The sequence below is a fragment of the Pararge aegeria genome, chromosome 17 (assembly GCF_905163445.1).
Source record: "Pararge aegeria chromosome 17, ilParAegt1.1, whole genome shotgun sequence".
Taxonomy (NCBI): Eukaryota; Metazoa; Arthropoda; class Insecta; order Lepidoptera; family Nymphalidae; genus Pararge; species Pararge aegeria.
This window is the reverse complement of record NC_053196.1, coordinates 6386700-6406860: the sequence shown is the minus strand read 5'-3', so window position 1 is coordinate 6406860 and position 20161 is coordinate 6386700. Positions and strand designations below refer to the sequence as shown.

Below are 20161 nucleotides of genomic sequence, written 5' to 3'. Positions count from 1 at the left end.
CAGTTAAAACTTAATCACAAAAGATTTTTGTAAAGTAGCTTACAGTACATATTATATTTCATAAACTGTCTTCAAATTTATATCTCCTAAAATTATAAATATGTCTTATGATATTATAACTAAAATATTAACCTACAATTGCTGTCTTAACGTTTTAACTTAATAATATCTAAATAATAAATAACACATTCATTGTTATTCTGATAAAGTCACGTCGAATCACACAATTAAATAAAATTATAACATACATTGGAAATTCAAACAAACATAATATTATAATTAAACATAGTTTATGGCTTATAATTTTGATAATCTAGTTTCTTAAAATTTCGGACGTAAACAAAACACTGCACAAACAAATCTTATGAGATCTTTACGAAAACCAAATCCGCGTTACAAATACTTACAATCATACCTCTAGTAATCCTTTAAAACTCTCTTATTAAACTTCGTTCTAATAATACTTCTCAAAATTAAAACTATCAGGGCCTTGATTTCCTATGACATTCAAATCTTGACACACTTGTTATGTGACCACAATCTTCACAGTAACTCAAAATAATATTGTTTGCCACAAAATTTACTTGGAGCTTAGCTCAGAGTCAATGTCATATAAAATCAAGAGCGTGGAATAATAATAAAATTATGTTTATGTATATTTACAATTAAATCTAAAATTTTATCACTTATTCCTTCAAACGAATAATTAACGTCTCATTATATCTTCTATGCTAAAGCCTTTTTTCGGCCCACTCGATTGACTCGTCCCGGGTTTGGGATTTGTTTTTGGCTGAATACCAACAATATTTTTAATCCCATTAGCAATAGAGTTTGAGTCTATGTCAAGATTGTCTTTCATTTTGTTTTGAGCGACATCTTTACAACTCGTAACACTGGTCGAAGTGCTTGGTGCTGTATCTTTCGGTGGAGCATGTTTGACGATCAAATCTTGTGCGACAGTTTGTTGTGGTCCTAGAACAGAATGTTGAACGGCACCGTATGGAATTTGTGTATGTGGCGGAGGCAATGGCAATCCAAACTTATGATACGGTGGTATTGCTATCATAGTCGGTGGTATCCCAATTACAACATCATTGCTACCAATCGCGTGTCTCGGCATAGTCAAATTAGTGGGTTCGGGTGACCGACTCCTATAAACAGCGGCACAAGTTCTAACATTTTCCCCAATATCAGGCGGATGACTTCTTTTCCTAAATGGACTCAAATACATTCCTGTAGGCCCAGGATCTATTGCTAAGCTAGTCATTTGATTAATTTTTGCAGGATCAGGCGGTGGAACTTGGTGTAAATCTCGACGAATCTGTAATTGTGGATGACGTATTTGGTGTTCAGGTATGTCAACATAGCGCATTTCTTTTTCTATAATCTCATCTGTTGTGAATCGCCGTTTCTCATACATGTCAGACGATAGCATTCGATGTTTATCTAGATGCTGTGGACGCATTGTATAAGGACTTGCCCTATCTCTAGCTTCATTATGGTGGCAATGCGTGCGTTCGACTGGTGAAGGCTCTCCTATATCTATTGGGCGAGGTCTTTCTTCACTTTTTTCTCTTCCAATACTTTCAATTGAAGAAGAACGTGCTCTTCTTACTGGAGAATGTTCAGGAGATGACAACTCAGGGTCATCGTCTTCGAAACCTGGTTCTGTAGGTGAGCCGGGTTTACCTATATCTTCTTCACCTACATCTAAAACGTCACCTGTTGGGACATCACCAACCGCATGGGTAAGTGCATGTCTTCTCAAGTCACAGTTCCTCCTGAAAACCTTTCCACATGAATTACATTCATAAGGTTTATGATCAGTATGAGTTAATAGGTGTGTCTTGAGATTCGAGCGTTGATTAAAGCTCCGACTACAGACGGGACATTTGTGAGGAGACTCTTCCATATGAAGAATCTTGTGCACGGCTAAAGTCCGAGACTGGCAGAATCCTTTTCCACATTCTGTGCACTTAAAGGGTTTCTCTTTTGAATGTATGTACCTGCAACAAAGAAAGTGAAATTGAGCGCAAGGTATTTTTAACTTAATGTACACGTGTATATCAGGTTATTACTTTCTGAACGTTCATCGACAACATTTTAATGATTCATACCATAAAATATCGAGGTTTAATTAAATGTCTGAGAATGGGAGGAGTAGTATCGAACATAAGTTTCAAGTTGCTTTATATTATAGGGGAATTTATTTATAGGGTTTGATTGCAAAATGTAGGTATGGAACAAGCCTAGTTCTAATTAAGATTACAGGTTCGTTACATTAGATTGTTAATATCTTACTTTTATTAGAATAACGATGTGTGGGACAATAACTATACTTAATTACAAGTCTTAGTAACTTTTGGAATACCATTGATGTTATAATCTAGTAAATGTAGTCAGCATATCATAAATCAATATATATATTTAATCAGTATATGTGTCCACGCAATAGTATGTAGTAACGACGTCAGAATTCAACTTCAGTTGACCACGATTTTGCGCAAAACCACCTTGAACGTGATCCGAGTAATTCGAGCTTATACTCTCAAGGCGAGTTTAGATGAAGCATACGCGAGCGGACGTCAAGACCACCATCTTTAGCAGACCCCTTGTGGTACGCTCTCTAGTATAATAAAAGTGGTTAAAGAAATGGCAGACGGGTCCATTTTTATTTGGTTGCGTTCCACAAGAGTTCCAGTTCAGCCGAATCGAATTACGTTAAAAGCATTTTGTGGCCAATCGCTTCGATTAATATTATTAACGCGGCGAGGTATTGTGTTGCCGATACAAGAGAGTTTAATGATTTATTGTACATAAATTGAAAAAACAAAGCTCTAATTGTATTGAAATTAACATGTTTCCGAAGATTCTTAAAGTAAAATTCCATCAGACGATGCCTGAATATTGTTTGAGGAAGTTAAAGTATAAAAAGGCCAACGAATATCGGAAATATTACATCGCAATTCATCAATAGTAATCTTGCTTATTATCAATAGTAATCATAACTATTCTCGAATAACTGTCCGCTACATTGCAAAACTTTAAATGGATAAAATTATAAATTTTTTATTGTATTAAAATCCTGATGTCAAGATTGTTTTCATAATAACAGTAATGATATTATGCTGAGCCGCTATGAAAATAAATGCGTTCAAGTAAATGGGCACCAAAGTTTTCGGATTAGCAAAATAAATTCCCGCAAATGTTAGCGACAAAATTAAAATGAGCACCGCGAAGTAACTTGAAACCTAAAGTGTGTTACTAATTTTAAAACAGGAATATAATACTGCCTTAATTATTAAAATCGGGCTTGAAATATCCGAAGAACGCGATAAACATAAGGGGCTTTAGTGGAGCGCACTTAATGATAATGGAGTCAGAATCCTTAAATTCTCCGTCGTTGTCATGCAAAGAATGTACCACGTAAATAATATATCATTACTATGGAAAATAAACAAAAAAGTGTAATGACCTCAAACATCTCGCGTTACCAAGGTTTTTGGTTTCATCAAGATATGATGGTGTCTCGGCATCTTAAAGCTATTGCCGAGATTTATTACACCTACATTTCTAGAAGATCTTTTTCATAACACGCTTTTATTAGGGACGTGCCGAAATTCATAATACTTTATTACAGTGTTAACTTGACAAGTATTCAGGAACAGTTCAATGGTTAAAGGACATAACTCTTCACAGATAACAGCAAGTTGCACGGCATATAGGACAGCATTCGAATGCATGCGTACCATCCTACTAATATTATAAATGCAAAAGAAATAAAATAAAATAAATATGGAGCTTGACTATAAACCTGCAAATTCATTTTTAAATTATTCAAATTGCACCTATCGCTTAGAATAACAGGGGGTACGGGAACGGGTATAGAATAAGACGTACGGCGACCACGGGATGCGAATAACATAGTTTGGAAATTAAACTGGACTTAGAAGGTAGCGCTGCAATTAGTTTGTAGGTTTTTTTTATATTTTAAAACGATTTGGTGCAGACGAAGTTGCGCGGGTCAGCTAGTTTTATAATAAAGGCCTATGAATCTCCTACAAAATACTGCTCTTTGCTTGCGCAAATATTAGTGAACTAACCAGTTTGGAGATATGTATGTATCCGAAGAAATGTAGTCCTTATTACCAAATACATACTGTTGATTGTAAAGTAAACGTAAATGCTGCTATATTCAATACGTCAATGGTAATGCACAGTTCAAATAAACCGGAGGTTTCAATTATATCGCCTGTCTCATGGCTATAGGGGAAATTAAAAATATAATTATGTACGCAAAGGGGCAGCCAGCATCTTAGGAACTGTGCCTCGCTGCGGTGGTTTCGAGGCCGTTTTAGATTTTATTTAGTTTTTAAATAGTTTATTTTAGGTTATAGTTATGTATTAATAAAAATTATATTTTAGAGTTAAAAGAAATACAAATAATTATAAAATTATGTACGGAAACATTATCGAAGAAATATTAAAGCTCAAAGATCTTTAACTTTTGGAAAACGTTGATTAATATCACAGAATATTAAGATAAATTACTATGGTGATGATAGTTTTCATAATTTTAGTGAGATATCAAAAATCTTTTTTACAAAATTCCTTAATTTAATACAAGGCTGTAGTTTCAGTGACTAGTAGGCAAAGGAACTGTATTTTAGATGTTTACAATGTCTTCAAAATAAACTTAAACTTCATAGAAATAACTTGTGACTGTTAAAAATATCAAGTTTTTATAAATAATTCAAATGATGGAAGTTTCCGGTAAATAAAAAGCTGCTATAAAACATATAAGTTCCTAAACGACTTTCAATAAATTAGATATATCTAATGAACGTGATATCTTAATTCTGAAATTAATAGAGAAGTCTATGCGTGATTAACTACGTGGGATGACGGATTTGGAACCACTAGTCGGACAACTTTACCGAGATCAAAGGAACCGCCAACGGATTCAAATTAACAAGGCAATTACCAACTTACTTTGAAAACGTTAGCTTTAAACTGACCGAGACAATAAAATCTACATTTCTCGTAAGCCAAACATAACATCCCGCCGCAACCTCGTAACATTCAATTTAAATAACTAAGAAAATATTTTCTTCATTAGATATTCTAATCCCAAAATCCAGTACGTTAGCTTATGCTCTCGTATTATGGACATTAAAAAGATGATAATCGTAAAGTATATACATAATTAATGACATAAACAAATCTTTCCCTCCCAGCTCCTTATCGCACCAGTTCGATCACTTTTGACGTTAAATAAAATATAAGTAACGTCTGTCTCTTCTTATTATACTTTAAGATAAGGATCGCGATGGACAGTCGCTCAGAATCCCATCAAGACCCGGCACGGAGATTAAAAAAAGTGAGGCTCGAAATTACAGAGAGGACCGTGGACCGTCGCTAATGGCTTACATTAAAAAATATTTTCCATTACAGTTACCGGTTGTATAATGTGTTTTGTCCGAAGAGACACTTATAAGAGATAGGCGCCAGCCAAGAAAATGGGGAAGTGACTCATGATATTAAAGAAATAACAAAATTACACGGATTTACAATAGCTATCTATTGTGTTACGTAGCTGTAATTGGACAAAATCACCCGACTCTTCGGTCACTCAACTGAGTGGTCTAAAAAAAACGTACAAGCGCAGTATTCATTGAGGAAACGCGTCGGCATTTGCCAGTGCAAGAAACAGGTTCTCGAAAACGTCCCCGTTTCGTTTTACAAACAGTACAACTGTTGTGACAGGTAAGTAAATATGGAGTCAAACTTATTATGGAGACCTTTTCGTTAACTTTAATTTAGTTTAAAGGAACAGATATATATTTTGTTCAGTACACCATACTATACAATAATAAAGCTTGACAATATGTAAGCAATACACGTATAAGCGAGAGTCAATTCACAATAAAATAAATAGAGAAATAGAGACCTTAATCTGTATGACATAATGCCTTAAAAATGTGATACTAAAACTGATTTAAGTACCATGATTTTTAAATTTCGTTTTTTTTTTTTTAATATAGAAGCTGTAGTTTATTTTGTGACGTCTTGTGAGTATTTTCAATATTTGTTAGACATAGATCCCAAAACTACTGGTAACGAAAAGTATCGGACCAATTTAGTTTATAACACTGGAGTTGTATTTCTCACATCGACCCGGACCAGAGTTTTTTGTACCAATTCAATCGTGAGTCCGAGATTGCCTATCTAACAACGATATAATTGACATAGATCGATGTAACTTTTAGAGCTTCCAGGATTTCAAATACAAATCGTTAAACTGATACAATATCATAATCAATACCACTGTGGCAGTAAGTAATGAAGCGTTGGTGTCTTAATTATTTTTAAATATATAGCCCGCTTACCACTACATATGTGCAAAGATGAGCTTGGTATAAAATAAATAAAGAACTTAAGGCTTTTGCGCACTCGACATTTTAGCATCGATAGTCAGTAGTTGGCAATTGCTAAAATCCTGCACTGTGTTTGAGTGACATGGTGCGTTTGAAGATGGAACGCAGTATTAATGTAGCGTCCCCACTAGCTAATAAGCTAAAAGCTAAGAGCTCGAGTTTTAACGCGGAATCAAAAAGCAAGTAAATATCCGATTGCTCACACTAAAAGTACCGTGTGTAAAAGAGCAATCCTCAACCGCTTTCCAGAAAAACAAAAAATTGCTAGGGCCAGCAAATGATGACCTATTGGGCAGTTTCAAATACAAGACCAGGAAAAAATAACTTGTCGTTGCTGTTTAATTTTTTTTAGCATCTTATGATGGCATTTGTGTTACGGAGATGATTTAAAGTTATTTGTTTTTAAAATGCGACATGGCTTTCTTAAAACATAGACATGTCTTTATACTTAAGAAAAGTCACGTAGAGATGTTTGCAAAGGCATTATACCTGACTACGAGTATATTATTAATATATTATTAATATGTATGAGTACGCCTATTACACCTATTTGGTCAAAAAGTTTGTGGATAATGTCTTAGTGTTCATTCTAATACTTCATAAGCTCTATGCCACGTCTTCTACGTAGCGAATCAATTTCTCTTAGTTTTTTTTTCTTTTTAAATAGTATGAATCGAACTGGCCATCTGGTAATTAAACGTAGCTTTTAGAACTTGATGGTGTTTAAAAGTGCTATTTTACTAGAAATTTCAAAGTATACTTCAGATTTTAAATCTATTGTTGAATTTAGGTTCTCTAATCAGTGATTTCTACAGATTAAAAGTAGGTTTATTTTGTTTTAGTTTAAATTTTTATTAAAGTGAATTTACCAATACTTGACGGATGTTCGACTATTATCACTAAGAATACCGATTATTCTGTATTCTGTCTATTTTCATTTATATAAATTAAAAATATATATTATACAAAAAATATTGACAATATTGTATATATTTTTGTATTATTGATATTCATCTATTTATAATATTGTAAGTTTAGTTTAATACATATATATATATATATAGTATTTATGTATAAATGTTTATTTATATGCACCACCTTCCTCTCTTCTTGGGCTGCTTTTTTGCGCCTTTGGTTGTCTGGAAGAGATCGCTGTGGAGCGATAAGGCCACCTAATGTATACTTTTCGTGACATTTTTATTTGAATTTTTCTATATGGTTATGTGGTGTACAATAAAAGTGTATTCATTCATTCATTATAAAATTTCGAAACCGGGAGAATTTAAACGAAATCTCTCCGGAAATCGCAGCTTTAGTATCAATTGCTACTTAATTGGCTAAACTGAAGGCTTAGCCAATGTGTTGATGGAGATTTTAGATTAATTTTTATATTTATAATATTTTGTTATTGATTTTATTTTTAAAGAAGACTACATTTTAATACGGGAAACTCCATGAGAAAAGTCTGTAATAGCTGACATAAGATAAGTAGACCAAGTACATAAAAATATGTTTTCCAATATGGTTTATAAACTAAAGAAAGCAAGTCCGACCGCAGCGGAATGCGGGGTCAACGCACGATCCTGCCTCATCTCCACTAAGCCTCCATCGCCTAGATTGATGAAACTTTACTTATCGTTTTCTCATTACTCTATGATTACTATGATATTAATATAATATTTTTTAAATTACCTTACTAAATCACCATCATCAGTTCAGAGTGTTGATTAAACGTTTTATCTTAACTAGAGAACAGACATACTTTAAATTTTTGTTTGCAACTTTTCTCAATTTTCTTTCTAATTTTCTGCCATGACTGAGATTATTTGTACGGTTGTTCATTTATTCGTGTTAATGTCTGTTACCGTTTCCCTTAAAGTACTAAATGAATTTTGAAAAGCTCCAAGGTATGCAGGTTTCCTCACGAGGTTTTCCTTCACTGCTGAAGCAAAACGTTGATTCGAACTTGGCCCCCCGGAAGTGAAATCGAAGTCCTGCTCACTGGGCTATCACCCCTTCGCATGAAATAAGTGCCTTGGAATTCTAGTAAAGGTTAGCCCATCTATGCAATTTCACATGAGGCTAAAATATTATTCAGTCTAAGAAGGTAGCGGGCTAACTTGTCAGGGCAACTCTAAAACCTACTCAAAAACTTTGCATTACTTTAAAATTAATTAATTCGGTCTTTAGTCCATTTACTACTTTTTGCGAAAGATAAATTACCAGTGCTATAAATTTTATTTCTCAAAGATACCCAAAAAAAATTAACATTTTATAAAGATCAAGTGCCATTGCTAAAACTTTTAACTTTTTTTAAGTCCATGTAGGTACCTATTTGATTTTGGATAACTCACTAAGTGATATAGGTATGAGATAAGTAAATTTGTATCGCTAAAAAACGTTCAGTCTGGATTTTAATTAGGCGAAACAGATTATAAATGCAAATGCTCAAAGCTAAATTGTCCGCGCACCCACACTAAGCCAAGACGGTAGCAACAAGATATCCATAAATTTTCTGCCAGAAATGGTTACAAGCGGCGCACAGTCATAACTAAACCAAAACTACTTATAAACAGCATTAATTAACATAATCTAGCCATTTGTATAATTAGAATGCAGATTATGTTATTGGAAATAGTGTTTTCACAGAATATATGCAGTGGACACCGCGGTATGTGCTACCTATTTATAATATAGGGTTGCAATATTAATAATATTATTTAAAATAAGCCTACTAATATTATAAATGTGAAAGTGTGGATGTTTGTTACTCAATCACGCCAAAGCAGCTGAACGGATTTAGATGAAATTTGCCATGCATGTAGCCTTTGCCTTGTAAAAGAACGTAGGATACCTTTTATCCCGATTCCTCAAGAAAATTTCCAGTTCCCGAGGGAAAATTTAAAATTGTTTACGAGCCAAGCCGTGGGCAGACAGCTTTGAAATTTGGTATGCAGCTTTGTAATTTGGTATGGAAAAGGACATGTACTTTTTATACCGATCTCTAATAGTTCCCGCGCGGGAATAAAATCTTAATCCACACGAACGGAGTCGCGCATATCAGCTAGTAATAAGTATGAGAAAAAAAAACCCATATCGGTTTGAACAGTTTTTTTTATACAAAAAACTGACGCTGACATATTGAATCTCTCTCTCTTAGTTTCTTTAAAGTTGTAACATGAAATAATGGAATTAATTTCCTATTAGCTCAGATTTTTGATGATTGCATACTATCGAAATAACAAAATACTTTTAATCTGTGGCAGAGGAATTTTAAATCCCGCAGGAACTCAAAACTTGGAGTCGATGGATAGTTTTTAGTGGAATAAAATTAACAACAGTTTTTTTTTACTATTCAAGTAAAATTTTCTTTACTTTTACACACTAATATTTTAAAAAGTGTTTCCTTCTTCTGACACTCGAATTTTCAATTGAAATTTGCCGCTAGCTAATTTATCACTCAGAAGGCATGCCTAAGTACGTTTTAAAATTAAGCTCGAAGAAGTGGCAACCTTATTAAGGTATATAAAAGTACTTAAGCAACCGTTGCTGGTCGTGTGTGCCCACGCAACGTTTTATCTCCTACTTACTTCGTTATTGCAAGGCTTGTGCACATTTTGTTCGACAGACTCCAGACAGACATGTCTTTCACGTTCACATTATACAAAGAACTTTCTCGAACTATCCGTTAGGACATTGTATTTATCTATGAATCTACCTTTGTCTAGCTTTTCAGTCTCACATATTGAACAAGTTAAGTATCTTGATACTTAAGTAACTTGTCGAACACGTTTTTACTACAAAACTAGGGGAATTTTTGAATGCATATTTGGACTATGAGTCCTACGTATCACGGTAGTTGTTTGAATGTGCTGATACTTAAACCTAGTTACCAGTAGCCGAATTAAATAAAAATAATGTCGATTAACCACAATCATTTTGGTATTATATATATCGATAAAGTTGGATATCAAGAACTAGCTTGAAGAGATCTTCGAAATTATAATGTATTTGTTCCAAGCTATTCCTTAGATTTATTTTTATTGCTGTGACTATAATCGCTTAAAAATATGCATGAATGCTTCATAGGTGCTTATGATAGGCTTTTTTTTTGCTTTAAACCGTTCGTACAAGTAGTATGTATTACGCCTAAGTCATTTGTTTGTAACGCTACCATCTCTGTAAGGAGGAACAAACGCCAACGCTCGACTTTGAGTTAATTAGCATTAGAATGGACTTCGTTTGAAATATTGTCCCAGTCGTGGCGAAATCTTTAGTGTCCCTATAATTGTTCTAGAGGTCATTAACTGGGCTGGCTGGCCTTTCTTCCTGTATAGTTAACTTCTGTGAATAGTGTTTTTAGTTTATCTTATAATAATTTATTTGTCAACTGCATTTATTTTTGTGGATTGCACCCAAGAGTAAAGTTTTCTCGGCTACAGTCCAAATGGGTTAACGATAATATTATCTGTCGGTGGACTGTCATAGACTTTTATTATAAATCATTAATAGTCTATGACAGTCCACCGCTGGACTAAACGCCTCTCGAAGGCGGGTTTGCCTATATTCACCACGCTGGGTGGACTAAAGACAAAAAACCATATGGCAGGCACTTGAATTTGTTAATTGGTATAGGGTGAATGACGTGTTGTCTCTTTTTTCCACAGGAGTGTCTTAGTTCCAGCGACGTCACGAAGAAAACAATATGGTTAAAATTACTGTCTTTTAAATACGACATAAGTATCATTGTATTTTCTTAATGGTCCCAGTGTCTGTGTTTTAATTTATTGCACGGTTTAGATATAAATCCTCATAAATTGCACTGATATTAGTTTATTTATTTAACTATAAAGCCATTCAAATCTTGTTAATTTATTATGATTGTTTAATTGACTAACTTTCTATATCTTAGTCAAATTTTAAGCATCAAAATCGTTCAAATCAAAGTTCTGTTAATCATAATAATATAATATTTAGAGTAAGTTCTCTAAATATGGACTACCATAAGGATTTGTATAAATAAAACACAAAATAAGGAAGCGAAATCAGTCTTTTTGAATTCAATTAGTACAGAAACTATTTTAGAATTATAAGCGATACTTAAAATGTCTTAAAGAAACAAATTATTTAACAAACTAAATTTTTCTATAAAATATGACAAATTTAAACATTTTAAAATAGGCAGCTCAATATGGACCACTAGGTTTTTTAAATGGACCTATGGTGTCTAATATGGAGCACACTAAGTTTAATAGCAAATAACATCCATTTTTTTTTAACAATTATAATTACGTTCCTCAGTGTAGTAGTAACAACCACCATAGATACAAATGAACCGTCGGCATTCTTACATATTATGCAAGTCACTGTTGAACCTCTTTCAGCTGATGTTGTAGACTTTATTTGTCTTTTACCTTTTTCGGCCAATATTTCTGGTATTTTTGAAGGTACCACCGTTATTCCGGCCTCATCAACATTGTATATATTGTTTGCCGTATATTTGAATTTATCCATAGCTTCATCTAACATCTTGAAAAAAGCGTTAACGTTTTCTTTGTTAAAGCCCTTTAGCCGCGTAATGGATGTACATGTAGATTCTTCCATGTGTACTTAACATGCATTATGCAGCTAGATCGGCCTCTAACTCGGCGGGAAATGTTGCTTTCCTCCCGAGTTTCATATTTGTCACCTCCTGTAAAGGCTTCTTTTTGTTTAGAGATAAACGGATGAGTGTGGTTTTTGGCACATTATAGATTTTCGATGCTTTTAAGTATCCCATTTTGCGCACTTGAATAGCCAATATCGCCATAGTCATAGAATCTTTGTCCCATTTTTGCCTATTCCTTTGTTTAGGTGTTGTCGCCATATCCTAAAAAAAAAGTGAACAAGGCTTACAATATATGGTCTATGGATCATAATATGGACCACTAGTCCATTTTCAAAACCATTCATAGGTCCATATTACAAAATGATGCAATATCAAAGTTATAATTTCGTAAAAAAATAATGTTATAAGATACAGCCACGAATTACTTGACGAATAATTAGTAGCACTATAAAGTTTCCCGAATGGGGACAGTCCAAATATAATGATTATAATTGTAGCTGTAATAATGTTACAAAACTTACCGAAAATTTACATCAAATAGCGCTCTAATCTCAAAATGGTTGCCGCTGACACGTACGCTCATCTAGCTCTGTTAGAATTCCCTGGGGGAACGCGACCAGGTAAGGTCATCAAATGCAGCTAACTTCACATTGATAGCAGCGCCATCTTGCCTAATGTTGCTATGGTCCATATTATAAGACTGGTCCATATTTAGAGAACTTACTCTATATATACAATCTAGTTTATTCTTAACTCAGAATTTCAGAAGCAGTAGCAAAAAGTAGAATTGTCGTATATGACACAATGCAAATGAGTTAGTGTTGTTCAGACGATTTTTCGTAACAACTTGAGTGGCATTGGCAATCTCGTGGTTTTTTGCGACGCCTTTTTTAACAGAACGAGATGTGTTTTTATACATCTTCTATATGTCATATTTTTTCCTACGCTACTTAGTCTTGTAACGTTTTTCATTAGTAAGAATACTTTTACTACGAGTATCAGTTTACTGACTCTTTTTAATACCATTTTATTTTGATACTTTCTAAAATTACAGAAGCGGTAGCAAAACGTTAAAATTGTCTTATATGACAAAATACAAATGAGTTAATGCGATGTTTTTTGTAATTTTGTGCGCAGCCTCTATGAACCGAATGAGAAGTATTTTTATGGAATTTCTAAATTATATCATATCTTTTTCTACTCAAAATGAGGCTTTTTTTTAATATTTTTTTTTTTACTATCTAAAATTACATACGTGATTATGCTAAGGCTTAGTATAACTCATTCAAAATGATAACAGAATTTAGCAAAAATATTATATAAAAGATAAATAGGTATAAGGCTACGACGATAATACTATTAAATCTATCAAAGTCACATTCTTAATCCCTCTAATCTGCATATTAACTTGCAATCAAATATAAAGTGTTTTCGGTCCTCTAAAAATAAATAAATTACTATTTTCTGTCTTTTTGTCTGATAGTTCTTAAATAATTTAGTAGCGAAGATCCGCGATAGTAAGTCTATTTTCACTTAGTTGAAATTAAAGCGACAATAAAATTGTTTAAGTGGAATGACTATCGTTGCTTCTTGCCAAAAATACAAATTAGATAAAAGCATTTAATATCTAGTCGATTGATTCTTTGTAAAAAACCGAAGATTTATCTATTTATTTATTTTTAGTTATTTATTTTATTGAATTAGTACGGCTAACACCAATTACACTAATTAAATACATAGTAGATTAAATTATACAAAAAAAGAAAAAGAAGAATAATAACAAAAACAAAAAAACACAATTGTAACAATTCCATTAACTTTACAATAGTTTTACCTACAAGTAATTATGCTATCTTCTTATGCAATCATGTTAAGCCAACAATATGGTGCTATTTTATATAGCTATAAATGTAATATTAATCAATGTAATAACTTTCATGACATCCATATTGAGGAAGTTGTAAAAAAAAACGAATCTGCTTTGCTTGAAATTTTGTGGCGGCGCCCATCTTGGTAGGATTTTCATTAAACATAAATAAGAACATTCCCGACTAATTCATCTTTCAAACAAAAAAATAAAATCAAAATCGGTTCCTAAGTTCGGGAAATAAGATGCCACAGACAGACACACAAAACACACACACACAGACATGTAAAACTTAAACCATCCTGTCGTTTTTGCGTCGGGGGTTAAAAAATAACTTGGGTGAAATCGTATGGTAGAGTTTGTCATAAATACACCGAATGTATTTAATGCCTAATGATTACGTGTGTGGTCAAGATAATGCATCATTAGTACCGTTCACATACATCCGATAGCTTGTTAGCCGTTTTGCGTCCACTGGATTTACAATCACTCGTTAAAGTAAGTCTTAAGCTACTTCCCTAATGAGACGAGGCAGTCAAGCAAATGATATGACATGTAGCTCTGCACGTGTATTACGTGTGGCCTGTTATTTAATGTTTACAACATAGTCATTTATCTTCTATATAAATTTATTATATATACACGAGACTATCTATTTAACAGAAATACCTACAACTTCTGGTAATCAGTTTGAAACTATATAATAAGCAGTGGCGTGCATAGAGGGTATGCACAGGGTATGCAGATGCTATAGAATGAAGAAAATCTCTAGTACGAGTTATAAGAAACTTTAGGATATGCATTTTAAGAGTTATAAAAAGCCTACCGTTGAGTATTTATTACTCGCACTGGAGATTTTCTTCATTTCATATCATCTGCATACCCTGTGCATAGCCTCTATGCACGCCACTGATAATAAGTATATGTAAATATATGTAGGTATATGTATAATATATAATATTTTATGCTACTCTTGACACTCTTAAGTTAGTTCCCTAAGAGTTCTCAGGAATAAATTGCATAAAATCGCCATTGCACATTTAGCGCAAAAAAATATATAAACTACTTTGTAATGTATTCGTTCCCAAAAATTGGTGTGACGACTGGTGACCCAAGGGCGGCGCTTATTTAGCCCAACAGCTAAGTCTAGCAATTCAAAGGGACAATAGCGCCAGCATTTTGGGTACCATGCCCATAAGTGAACAGTTAGGCGGCTTATATGTTTTGTAAATATTAATATTACTTTGTAATTATTATTTAATGTTTTCTAATTGGAATTATATTAAGGCCTACTTGAAATAAAAAAAATAAAAAATAATATATTATATAAAAAAATAGAAAAAGGTGTAATGATAAATATTTACTTTTAATTTTGCATTGTAAAGTCAACATCTCCTGACGATGCGCCGGTGTCGGTCCGAAACCTGTGGACCGATCCCCGCATGCAAGTTAATCTTACAGTTCTTTACATATTTCTTTGGGTATTTAATCTTGGTTGATTACGAAAACGAATCATGATCGGAATACTTACTTTTTGAAGTACATTTCTTCCGTTTTTATACACGAATGTCTAACTACCAAAGACGGCCGTTAAAATCTGATCAGTCAGAAATATATATCTGTCAGAAAGCGTTTTAGCAATAATGCCGAATAATAAGCTGTAAAATGTTTTTGTATATTCTTATTGTAAGGTTAGGTTGGTTTACAATAAAGTATGCTTTCTTTCTTTACCTCTTTCATTAATTAACGCTCTAATTTCAAACAACATTGCCGTTAGTTCTCCACTAAAGTATCTTTTATCAGAATTGGACATGGTTTGTGGCAACAATGTTGTAGTTTCTCCAGCATCACCGTCCTTATTGCTTTTCTCACATCACAACTGCGAGTAAAAAGTTAATCGAAAAATAATAAAGTTTACATTGTCGACTCGCATAGTTCCACGCCGCATCATTTATTCTCCGTTTGTTGTACCAAAGAAATTTTGTATTCGTCGTGGGGCTATGTAAAAAACGACGAATCCCCAAACTCGGACAGGTACGTGGACAAAAAATAAATGGAAAATACTAATGGAGCGCGGCGAAGTGGTTGGTCCACGTAGCGGTGAGGTATGTAGTCGGATTTATAGTCTTGAGACTTGCTTGAATTTTTTTCTCATGAACTTAGAAATAATAGATTTTATTAAAAAGTATTTTACTACTAAAAAGTTATGTTAATTATTTCTCCGGTTTATATTTCACTAGTTTTGGTGTTTATATTGAAAATATAAATATATAATATAGTGAAAATATAATAATATATATACAAGTACGTGGAAGAGTTGCTGCATTTCTGCGCCAAACATCCATCATCTGCTGATCACAATTTCTTAACTTATGTTTTTTCTTTACTCAAACTGGCAAATTGTAAGTACTTGCTATAAATACAATCACATTGATGCCCGTTTCACTAAACCTTAGAATTGCCTAAATCAAATGGCTAATGATTAAGGCGAAGTCTATAAAAAAAATAACGTTTCGCCAACACTAAGGTGATATCTATTGGTTGGCATTTGATGAATAGGCTAGGTTTCCTTAGATCTCTCCTTAGATTAGGCATAACTTACTAAGGCATTACCTAGTTCGCCGTTAGTAAAAACGGGCATCAGTACTGTCTTCATCATAATCCCCATTCTATTAATATCACTGCTGAGAAACGGCTCCCTCTCGTATAGCTCTCTTAAATATTCTCTATAAGCTTAAATATACACCTATTAAATGTTCAACAGCTGTTAAATAAAGTACCAAGGCAGCATAATACAGCAGAGCTACCACAGCCGGTTTATCGGCGCGGTCACAGCCCGGCATAATGGGAGCGACGGCTGCCCGCTGCCGCTTCACACTCAATTTCACCTCTGACTGACGCAAACATTCATTGTGCTTACTTGCGACGGTATCAGGTGCTTTACTTACTTCATGTACTCACTATTAAAGTTTTATATTGCAAGAGACTTCTCTAGAGTCTAGTAATAAATTGGTTGACATTGGGCGTCCCGCCTGGCAGATTTACATTATCAAAATAGATAGAACTTATAATTAAATTAAAAAAAAAAAAAATTACTATAAACAATATTTATAGTCATTAATTTTTACCCGCGCAAACCATACATATATAATTAAAGCAATTGTTATTTGAAATGCTTAATTAAAACGTACATAACTCCGAAAAGTCAGTGGCGCGTGCCGGGGCTCGAACTCGGTCTCTACGAAAGGAAAGTCGAAGCCTTACCGACTTGGCTATCACCGCTTCTGAACGCTCTGGAATTACCCACATGATATATAATTCTTTAATAGTTTTCTTTAAAAAACTTATATTAATATTCATTAATCAGCGATTACCTTAAATTAAATTAAGTTTATGTTTAGTTCTTTTTTTTACTTCACAACGCAAAATTGCAAAAAACTAAATGCTTTTTAAAGTCGACAAACATCTCCTGATGATGTGCCGGTATCGAAGCGAAATGTATTTAAGGCGTATTTCGGAAGAGTTTTGTGGTGTTTTTAAGCAAAATACATCGATACATTATGTATATATCAAATAATGCAAAACTGAACTATTTACGCACGTAATAACAAAGTACATTGTTTATTGAAAATCGAGTCAAAACTCTCGTTCTTGTTACATCGTTTTAAACATTCTCTTTGTGAGCATGACTTTATTGTGCTTTGAATGTGAACATGTGTATTCTTGATTATTTCTTTGTTAGTTACGGTTGAGTTCTTTTCTTATTTAATTAAGAAAGTTGCATAGACTAGAGTATATCATTCGAAAGTTATATTGTAGTTAATTTAACTAACTGCCTCGTTGTAGCATTTTTGAATCCATATCAAAAGGTTCATATTCCCTGATAACGCCAAAAATGGCTTAGGAATTATCTAAATTGTAATAGTTTTGTTGTTGTTTTAAAAGCTTATTTAATTTAAGAGCTTTCGCTTAGTAAAACTAACTGATGTGACAATAAACGTTTAGCAATGCCGACCCGCAACAAAACAGTAAAGAGAGTTTAAGCTCTATATCCTTCTGCTTTTCTCATGTAAGAACATAAAATCCTCAAATTTCTGAGATCACCTGAGTAAACTGAGACAGTAAAGTGATTTCTGTAATGTATGTGAATTAACTTAGAATTTATATATATTTTCATGTTTTTTACTAATCAATATTTTGAGTTTTAGGTCACAGTATTTCTAAGAAAAAAATCAGTTAGGAGGTATCCGAAGCTTAGTGATATAAAAGTCGTTTTGCTTTTTTAATCCTAATATTTGTGTTTTGTCTAGCAGTTTTGATCAATAAAAAACAATGGCGCCTGGTGATTAAAAAAATATCCGGACACTTGATACTATCATCGTCGCGCTTGAATAAATTCGGTACACAATTTTAAAGTTTATATTTGTGAAATTTGAGACTTCGTTTTTTTTAGTTAGGATTCAAATAAACATAACATAGACCGACTTTGTTGCTATCGTTTTGTTTTATTTTAAACTCAAATATGTTTTTTTAAATCTTGTATCCGTAGAGATTTAATATTTAAGATATTATGTATAGACGTTGCATTCTTTCAATCTAGAAAATTTACGTTTTAGTAGTTACCTAAATATCGTGCGCACAAGCTAAAATGCGCCCTAACGTCGCGCGTTAACGTTTGTTATTCGCCGTACTGGCCCTAGGTAATCGCGACATAATTATGTGTCTGGACGATCATAGCAGGGTTGTTATAATAATAATATTAAATTTCACATGAAAAAAAATGCAATGTGTTAGAATACCTACTAAAAGTCCAAATTACAAACGCTATGTAGCACTTACATAAGCCTAAGTTTGCATACAGAATTCGTAAAAATTCTCACGATCAACTAAGTTCATCAATTCTACGAATGGTGGGTGTTAAGTCATGCCTACGCTTAGGGTATCAGAGACCTAAAATTACTATGAAATCAAGTAAAGAGCTCAATCAATATGGCAGCGGATTTACCGAATGGAACCCCATATATAAATTTGCCAATTATATTACTGAAATATGACAATACACATAATCATTGGTGTAAAATATCCTAATACACTATCTGACTTGAAAGCAATACAGGTATTATTATATCAAGCGTAATATTAAATTACCTAGATAGTTACTCCTAAGTTAATTTTGTCGTAGGTACTTATTTTATGATAAGTTACACCTGGCACTCACCAGTGGTAAAATAATTATTTATATAAATTAGGTCACTTTTAACCAGTCTTTAATTATTATTAGAAATAGATAATGTTACACTTTACTGTTATTTATTGCTAGTTTGTAAAGTTTAAGTGTTCTTTAAAATATAATAGTTGAACCACATTTAGTTAAGATTCGGTTGCAACTGTTGTACCTTACTTCTTTTAGTTTTACTAACTACTTTTTATATCTGCCAAAGATAAATAAAATTCGAGAATTCTAAAAATACTGCTCTTTTGTGTAATATCCTGTTTGAGGAAGGATTGCTTTTAACTAATCACACATGGGTATTTGTGATCTAAAAGTACCTACTAACTATTGCCAATACAAATAATTTCTTATGTATACCTTAATTTTACCTATTGAAATTTCCAACATCATGTTCATTTCAGAGACGATGGAGTTTGGGTACAAGATAGTAAACCCACCCATCCAAGAACAACAGCGTGGCCTAATTAATGCCCCAGCGAAAACTTACATAAACACTAACAAATATGGTGATAAAAACATCACCCAATGCGATTACAGTAAAAACGAACAAAATGTCATTAAGCCTAAAATATAGAGTATAAAACTCGGTAGACGCTTTGAAAACCTAACAGCTTGTATTGAAACTAGTTTAAGTTATCAGATTTATGGCTCCGCCAGTTGATTCATGACGGTCTCAGTTGGCAATTAAACTGAAGCCTCTCGATATCATTAATCAAACAATATTGATAGGTCCAGCGTATGAATCCAATTAAGGATTCGACATAACATACGCGAGTCGAGTCCCAGGACTATTAAATCAGAAGTTAGACGCAGGTTTTAAAGAAGTGACGGGGGCGAGGATATGCCGTGGACGTGGTGGGATTGGGCACATATAATATATCTTACTTACTCGGTCTTTGAGACATAAGCAAGTGGGTGACCATTGATAGTTTCACTATAGCAGAGTGTAATGATCGTTAATGTACAAATGAGTGACAAAGCAGTGTAACCAGAGGGCGCGAAAAGGACTCTTATTA

General features: G+C 33.3%; 1 protein-coding gene across 1 annotated transcript in view; it reads right to left on the bottom strand.

Annotated features, from left to right (window-relative positions):
* Nucleotides 1–309: 309 nt before the first annotated feature.
* LOC120631202 (RE1-silencing transcription factor) overlaps nucleotides 310–20161 on the bottom strand; it is a 48643-nt gene continuing 28791 nt past the window's right edge. Inside the window, exon 3 of the mRNA XM_039900681.1 lies at nucleotides 310–2006. Within this exon, the coding sequence (XP_039756615.1) occupies nucleotides 707–2006 (1300 nt within the window). The 3' untranslated portion in view covers nucleotides 310–706. The remainder of the gene's footprint in view (nucleotides 2007–20161) is intronic.